The 8,304-nt window shown below is 37.4% G+C and overlaps 1 protein-coding gene across 1 annotated transcript; it reads right to left on the bottom strand.

The window, feature by feature from the left end:
- Positions 1-4,340: 4,340 nt before the first annotated feature.
- Positions 4,341-7,405, bottom strand: sox32 (SRY-box transcription factor 32). The gene is made up of 2 exons (XM_014984093.2): positions 6,246-7,405; positions 4,341-5,095 (listed from the first exon to the last, which is right to left on the bottom strand). Exons 1-2 carry the CDS (start codon positions 6,574-6,576, stop codon positions 4,425-4,427), a joined length of 1,002 nt encoding a protein of 333 aa, XP_014839579.2. The 5' UTR covers positions 6,577-7,405; the 3' UTR covers positions 4,341-4,424.
- Positions 7,406-8,304: the final 899 nt, after the last annotated feature.

Here is an 8,304-nt window from a genome sequence, read left to right as displayed (position 1 = left end):
GTTACCCAAACCGCTCTCAGGACAGGAAACTATCGATGACCCTCGAGGAGACGGTAAAAGACGAGGAGCCTAAAAATGGCACACAAAATCTCAAGAATGTTTGTCGGAGCTGTTTCTTTTTATAGGTTTAATATAAACTCCAGATATTCCTGTGTCAATAATGTACATACAGAGTTGAAGTATTTACATATTTGATCTGGAGGATGGAAAGTATTTTATGGCTGAGGAATGTTTCCTCTGGATTACGGCATGTTTGACATGTTCGGATTCCACACATTCCTCGACGGTGATAAGCTCAGACATGTTCCTGTCAGCTCCCAGCAGGTTTTCTATGTTTTTTGACAAATGGAATAATGTTTCACCATTTAAAACATTAAACATGTTTAATGTTTTAAATATCCATGAAATAAAGTATGTGTTCTTACTTCACCCATGTTTCTTAACCCTTTCATGCATGAATTATGATCCTTTGTGACAGGATTTTTTTCCCATTTTTTTAAATTTTCTTAAGGCATAAAAAAGGTAGGAAAAAAATTTGTAAAAAAAAAAAAGTTATTTTCTTCAAATACAAAGTTGTTATTTGAAAAATACATCAGTAGTATTGTTCTTTAGGGGTTATCTGATGTCACAATATTTTTTTTACCTGCAAGAGTCGTCTACAGTAGAAGGAGGGACCGGGTCGGTTGGCATGCTTTTTTTGTCTGTCGGCCATATTGGATTTCACAAAAATAATTCCTTGCATTTGCAGCTGATGGCCAGTAGTTGATAGAGTATTTTTTTGATGCATTAGTGTCCACTTCAGTGTGCATTTATAACATAAAAATCCACAAGAAGTACAAGAAAATGGCTTTTAGACAGCTGTTCACCATAGTGACCACTGTGCATGAAAGGGTTAACATTTTATTTTCTAAATAAAAACCCAATGCAAAGCTGCAAAAGTTATTTTGTGTCACAAAAGTATCCACCTATAGTTTTTTATTTCTGCTGCTGTTGATGATAATTTCATCTGCATCTCTGATGATATCACACAGTTGTTTTTCCTTCAGGAAGTTCCTGCGACTGGTCATTAACTGTTGCTAAGGGACCACACTTCAAGGAAAACAAGAAACAGCTTTGACTTTAAGCAAACAAAGGAGGAAGTGTAAGGCCCGAGAGTGGATTTTATTGTTACACAGAGAATCTTCAGCGTCCCCGTGTTGTTTTTCTGCATCTCTGGTTGCAGTTTGTTTTGTAACGCTGTCCTGGGAGTTGAACTGACGTCAGATTTCTTCCGCTCATTCAGGTGGCTTCAGACTGTTGCAAGTCCTTCTTTTCCTAATCAGCTCCTATGCTCTCTCATCCTTCCCTTTGGTTCTGTGCTCTTCCACTTCCTCCCAACGTTTCTCTGACTCATGTGCGGACGCATGTCCAAACTCCCTGTGTTCTCATCTGATTTATCATATTTTTTTGTTTATTCATGTTATTTTGTTTTTGTTTGTTCATTTCATACATCTGCAGCTCAAAATGAATTCCACATACTGACATAAACAAACGTCATGAATGAAAAGAGGACTTGGAAGAAAGCAGCTATCTAATGTTATTGATAACTTGATTCAGAATGTGGATGCTGGCTATGTCACTCTCATCTTAAACAAACCCCATTTGCAGGTTGACAAACCAGTAGGAACTGATAAAGTAATATGTAATATTACAAAGACTATAATATATTATAACTTTCTGAAGAAATTTAAACGGGTATAGGAAGAACATTTGTTAAAGTTTGACATCAGAATGCGATGACAGAAAGTCTTGCAATGACCGATTCTCCATGCAAATCATGAAGGCAGTGGGTAATTGTTTATTTCTAAAAAAAAAAAAATTTCAACCTTCATACTATGGATTTTAATTCACATTGAAAAATTCTGAGAAATTATAATTTTATGTAAGCAAAATATGAATAGTCACAGGAAATATGTATTCTTCCCACAATGCATTGTGAGACGACCTGTCTGCGCCTGTTTATGAGACTGCTCACTGTCTCTCTCTGAGACCTGTTGCTATGGTAATTAATTGTCTGCACCTGAGCTGACTCTCTCTGTCAGACAGTATGCTGGTGACAGAGTTTCTATACTTGTGAGACACCACCCACTGTATGAGAGGCCCCAAGGGCCAAAACCTACAAACTCTCTTACACGTACGTTTTGGCCCTTGGGGCCTCTCATAGAGTAAGATTAGTGATTCTGTGAGACACTCAGCCTCGATTTTTCTCGTTTCTCTCAATTTATGTCGTCATTTTAACTCAGAATCCCACTAAAAGGAACAGCTCCCTTCTCGGCTGAACGTTTTCATACCATTTTTGTGGGGGTGCATTAACGGTGATGGAAGAAAAAGAAATAATAAAGAGATCGCTTGTTGGGTGTAGAACAGTAGGTTTCTACCATGCATTGCATATCAGGCCCCAATAAAGTTTTGCAGCAGTGCATCCCTTCAAATATTAAAGAATAATTTGTCAGAAGTATAAATAAACATATAATTTATGCAGTGGTTGTTACCCTTTGTATGCATAAACCACATATTTCAAAAGGATATTCTGCTACCAGGTCTCTCTGTAAAATGTACCTATCTTGATTCTTCATTAGGACTTAATAATGACACATGTAATTAAAGTAACCAGTGTGTTTAGGTGTCTTTAAATGAATTATAAATGTACACCTCTGGAAAAAATTAAGAGACCACTTAAAATGATCAGTTTCTCTGATTTGACCTTTTATAGTTATATGTTTGACTAAAATAAAGATTGTTCTTTGACCTACTGACAACATGTTTCTGAAATGCCAAGCAAAAATTTCGTATTTATTTGCGGAAAATGAGAAATGGTCAAATTAACAAAAAGAGATGCAGTGCTTTCAGATCTCACATAACACAAGGAGAACAGGTTCATATTCATTTAGAAACAACAATACTGATGTTTTAATTCAGTACGAGTTCAGAAATCGATATTTGGTGGAATAACCAGGAGGTTTTCAATGGAGTTCAGTGAAGTGGCCTCTTATTTTTTTCCAGAGCTGTAGATTTTCAAATCTCAGTTGGAACAAGAGTCATGCTTTTAATGTTTTTGTGTAACGAATTTGTAAATGTAAATCAGAAGAAAAAACTATCAATCAAACTCTTGAGAAAAAAAAAAGTTGTGTATTCTATAATGTGTGTGATCTTATTTTAGCCTTAGTATCTTAGTTTTGCCTGTAAATAATTCTTTCCCTTCAGACATCTTAATAATTTGAACTGATAAATCATCCTGTGAGGTAAAAAAAAAAAAAAAAAAAAACATCCTGATACACTCACAAAGATAATGCATCGCTGGGTGGGATAATTTTGGAGGGATGTCTTGCATTCTTACATTTATCCAGGACACAGTTTAACCTCGAGGCTCTGACACAGAAAATACCGGAGAGGGAAGTAAACGTTCTCCTAAATGAGTAAACATTTGGCAGCCAAAGTTGAACGAGTGTTTGGAGATATGCCGATTTTGGGGCATATTTTTAGAGCCTTTGTGAGATGTTTTAAAATGTAACAGGAAGTTGGGAAGTTTATGTCGTTGGCGCCCACTCGGCTTCCATCGCTGAGCCAAGAGGATCGAGATTAAGGGCGAATGGCTCCTACTGTGTGTAATGTAACAGATATTTCAAATAATTTGCTCTCATTCATATATACACTACAAGAACAAACAATAAGTGTGTTCATTTCACGGTTGTATCTCAGAGAAACAGGAGGTCATAAGTAACTAAACAGCTATTTTGTGTGAGTCAAAATAGCTGTTTGACTCATACAAACAGCTTTTTCTTAATTCTACTGCAATTAAAGGTATTTCTTTCAAGGATTTTAACACATATTTGTGATGTGTGTCAGTAATTGTGAAACACCAGGTCAAATATATTTATTTTCTTATTTCTTGAATACATTACGGTTTCTAAATAGCACTTTTTCAAGCGGCTAACAGAAGTCAAGTTTATTTTTTCAACAAAAGTAATATTTACTGTGACTTTTATGGACTTAAGATTCCTTCAGAATGTTTTTTTTGTTGTTGTTGCTTTTTTTGTTTTGTGGAAATATATTGCGAAATTAAAATGAAAAGTTTTCTAAATCATGTTGCACTATGGGAAATGTAGTCCTGTCTACTTTTTCTAAACAGTTCTTTTGGCATTTGTCGCTGTTTTAGCCACTTATTTAACACTTTGGGGTGTTTAATTGTTTTAGAACATTAACAACAGAATTATGAGATGATTTAAAATTATTTATTGATTTTTTATTTTAATATTTTAACACTGGAAGACAAAAAAAACTCATCACAGAGAAATAAGACGTTTCACCAAGCATACAATCATTCATGAGTTATTATCAATTGAAGTGAGACAGTTTAAATAAATAGACCACATTGGTCTGATTTATCACACAGAGCCTCCTCCTCTGTAGCTGCTCTGCTCTGCTGGCTCTGACCCGTAGTGTTTTGGAACAAGGTACTGTTCAAACTCGCTGCGGTCTAAATCATACAGCATGTCCAGCTGAACCTGTTCTAAGTAACACTCCAAGGACGGCCCTGCTGGGCACTGCTGGAGCCCGTGGAGCCTGGACTCCCTCTGGTCCATGAGAGGAGCTGTAGGCGAGGAGAACCCGTGCTGCACGTGTCTTTGCTGGGAGCTAAAGTACGCCTGAGGCTCCGGATGGCACCCGGGAGGGTTTGAGCGCACAGCAGGGTCGCTGGAGAAACTGTCTGCTGCAGTGGCTGCTTCAGAGTCAGGGACGGCTGGGTTGATGTATCTGCTAGACTGGAGAGATGAGTGAGGGAAAGGAGGTGAATTGTGGAAGACCTGCTGCTGCTGCTGCTGCTGCTGGTGGTGGTTCTGGAGCAGATAGGTGAGGTTGTAGGGAATGCTGAAGCCAGAGCTGCAGAGTGGAGAGGCCTCTGCAGACTGGGTCTTATGGCTCTTCTTCTGCTGCTTCCTCCGACGGGGCCTGTACTTGTAGTTGGGATAATCGATGGTGTGCTGGACCCTCAGGCGCTCAGCCTCCTGCATGTAGGGACGCTTCTCAGCCAAGGGCATAGCCTTCCATGTTTTTCCTGCAAGAAGAGATTGTGATGAATAATCTTTATAAGCATGATTATGTGGTTAAGGTGAACTCTGAAGAGAACTATTGTGAGGATTTCCTGAATTTATTTATTTATTTTTTTTTTACAAAATTTTAAACCTTATTTGGAGGCCCATTTTCATTTCAGAAAGTGAAACTCATATATTTATTTCTGTTAATTTAAACAATTATGGCTTACAGCTGATGAAAATCAAAATAATATATTAATTAGCAAATATATATTAATTTGCTAATTAATATATTATTTTGATTTTATTTTTTGATATTTACATATTTGATCTGGAGGATTTTAATTTTAATTGATATGAGACCAATTAAAATTATTTTGAATCCAGAAATATAATGTTAAGACCATTTTATGACCTACACAGAGACTGGAAAAACGTCAGACCACCACACAAGGAGGATGAGCCCCAAAACATTATTGCTAAATAAGCTGGTTGCTCACAGAGTGCTTCGTCTACGCAAATTAATGGAAGAAAAAAGTATGGCAAAGTTTAACAGGTAATAAAGACTGCTTTGGGACACTTGCAAGTCTGATAGCCATCAGAGATTCTAACTTGGAAAGGACATATATGCACATATAAAAACATATTCTTGTGCATCCCTATAAATATGGGAATCTAAAAAAATCTCAATTTATTTGAGTAATTAATTCAACATGGTGATGTATTTCAGCTGTTATTTTTATTATTAAAGTTTTCAGAAAAATCAGTATTCACAAAATAAGAACGGCACCATATTAAGACCACTAGGAAAACAGTGGAACTTGTGCCCCCAAATTATTTTCCTTCCACTCAACTTTCCATTGATATGTGTAGACAATATATTGCATCAATGTGATCACAACATTTTTGCACTTAATTTAAATAAAGTGTCTTTCAAAAAAAATTCTAGATTACCAGGAAACTGAATGTTGGGTTTTTACAGGCTCAATCATAAAATTAACAGAAATAAACCCCTGATTTTTTTTATTTTTTTTTTTACATTAAACAAAACTTTCTGTGACCTTCTAATTCATCAGGATGCAGTTTTTCCAACTACCGTTCAGTGCGTTTTAATCTCTCTTAGGGCCCTCAGGCCTCCTCATAATTGGACAAATATTAAGATAACAGAATTACCAAGTATTTTGCTGAGATCCGTGTTCTCCAGGTCTGGGTTGAGCTGCGCCAGCCGTCTGCGCTCCTCCTTGGTCCAGATGATGAAGGCGTTCAGCGGCCTTCTGACCCTCTGCTGCGCCGGGGCGGACTTTGCCTCTGGACTGGCGCAGCTGGACTCCGAGTGGACAGACATGGGACTGGAGGGCCCCGAACTCGGGGAGCGCACCTCGCTCATTTGCTGTCCGTCCTCGCTCTCCAGCGGGTTTGCGCATGGCTGGAAATGAGGGGCCACCTGGCTGAAACGCATGTTTTTATGTTGATGTTTTGAGGTCTTCTCGCGGGCCGCTGTCATCCTCCCGGTGATGACGAGTGATATAAGAGGCCGGCTCCGCCTATGGGATGCCGGGAGGAGTGGATTTAAGGTGTGAATCCTCAGGTTGGTGATGGGGGCCCATCACGCCCCATTCAATGGCCCCTTAAAAATGTCCCAGGGGTCGCCTTGAGACTTAAACTTAGCATAACATATACAAATGTTGCCACAAACCTGTAAATTTCCGTCTACATAATGCGCCGTTGTATATTTGCCCCTTTTCCTCATTTTATCGCTACAAAACAGTAAAAATAATCAACCAAATTCAATTCCCCAAAGTTGAATAAGTTCATCTTATGTTAGACTTTTAATTGTGTCAATTAAAACTAATTTTAAGAATACACTTCCTTTGACTCACTCATTAAAGGCGCATTGCAAGCTTTATTACCTTCTGTACAGAAACGGAATCAATAGAAGTGGGGAAGAAAAGCATCAAAGTTTTTTTTTTTTTTTTTTTTTTTCCCCAGCACGTAGAGCTGGTTACTAATTACATTGAGGCTCTCAGGTCTTATCGGCCATTATCATTTTACAGGACTGGAACAAATAAAGAGAAAGAAACGTGATCAAGGCGTGTTTATTGCACGATTAAAGCGCACAAATATTTGCTCCACGTACCAGAAAAAAGAGAGATAGTTGACCCGTTCAAGAGAAGGATGATTAGCTCATCACAAAACGCAGACAATTAACGTTGTCAGGTTTGTCGGGTTTAGAGAAAAGATGAAGCATCTTGAATGTAACCCTAAAACTGCTGGAAAATTCCACCATTTTAACACTTCATTAAAAAACCTAGGCCTTTTTCAGTCGTAAGTAACAGATGTTATTTATGTATATTTCTCAGTTTTGGTGGTTGTTGTTCCTCTGAATGTAAAAAAGGGGGGAAACCATTTAAATTTGGCAGATTCAGTGTTAATTCTGTGTTTTTTAAAAATATATCATGTTTTGATATTGTATAATTTATCCAACCTTTTACTTATTACATTTTACATACAAAAGATGAGCGAAAATATATTAATCCTACTTTAAAGACTCTAATATTTACAAATTAAATTCGTGTAATTGCGCAAAAAAGTTTCCATTGAAAGTATTATCGTGATTTTTGCGCCGTTTCTGTGTAATTAGATGCATATTTACTTCAACGTGGTTTCATCTTTCTCTCTACTTATTTGTCATTTCTATTATTTCTATTTATTTATTTATTTTTATTTATATGTATTAATGCATAGCCTACATAATACAGCCTTTATGTAATCACAGGTGTTACTGTTTGAGACTAGTGGAAATTGATTTCTTTATTTTATTCTCAAAGATTCTAAAACGTCCATAAGCCCGACATTGTCACTGTAAATCTGCAATGTACGCGTCTGCAGAGCTCATGACGGCCTGTTCAAACTGTAAAAGTAAACGATCAAAGATGACTATTACACACGGAAGAAGTAAATGCAATCAATAACATATTCTCCCGGAACGTGCATATTGCATAAATCCCCCCAAATGGCGCACATTTCGTTTTTACCTTGAAGAAAAAGCAAATTTAGTGGCTATATAATTAATACCTGGACCATTAAGCCCTATTCGTTTAACTATAGCGACTGTCTGCTGTGTGTTATGGTTGTTGGGTCGCAGCTCGTTAGAATTAGACATTGAATCCACATCAGCTGTGTTGATCATGACGCACGCTCCAATGCGCAGTGAGGACAAGCGCTAATGGAT

The sequence above is a fragment of the Poecilia mexicana genome, unplaced genomic scaffold (genome assembly GCF_051168715.1).
Source record: "Poecilia mexicana isolate PSO_F unplaced genomic scaffold, ASM5116871v1 scaffold_20, whole genome shotgun sequence".
NCBI classification, from domain to species: domain Eukaryota; kingdom Metazoa; phylum Chordata; class Actinopteri; order Cyprinodontiformes; family Poeciliidae; genus Poecilia; species Poecilia mexicana.
The sequence above is the reverse complement of the archived record's forward strand: the minus strand, read 5'-3'. Positions and strand labels throughout refer to the sequence as shown.

Excerpts from the sequence above, each read along its gene's own strand:
- sox32 (XM_014984093.2), bottom strand. The coding sequence starts at position 6,576 with ATGACAGCGGCCCGCGAGAAGACCTCAAAACATCAACATAAAAACATG. Across the intron at positions 5,096-6,245 it reads GGATCTCAGCAAAATACTTG|GAAAAACATGGAAGGCTATG; the intron begins GTAATTCTGTTA and ends CTCTTCTTGCAG.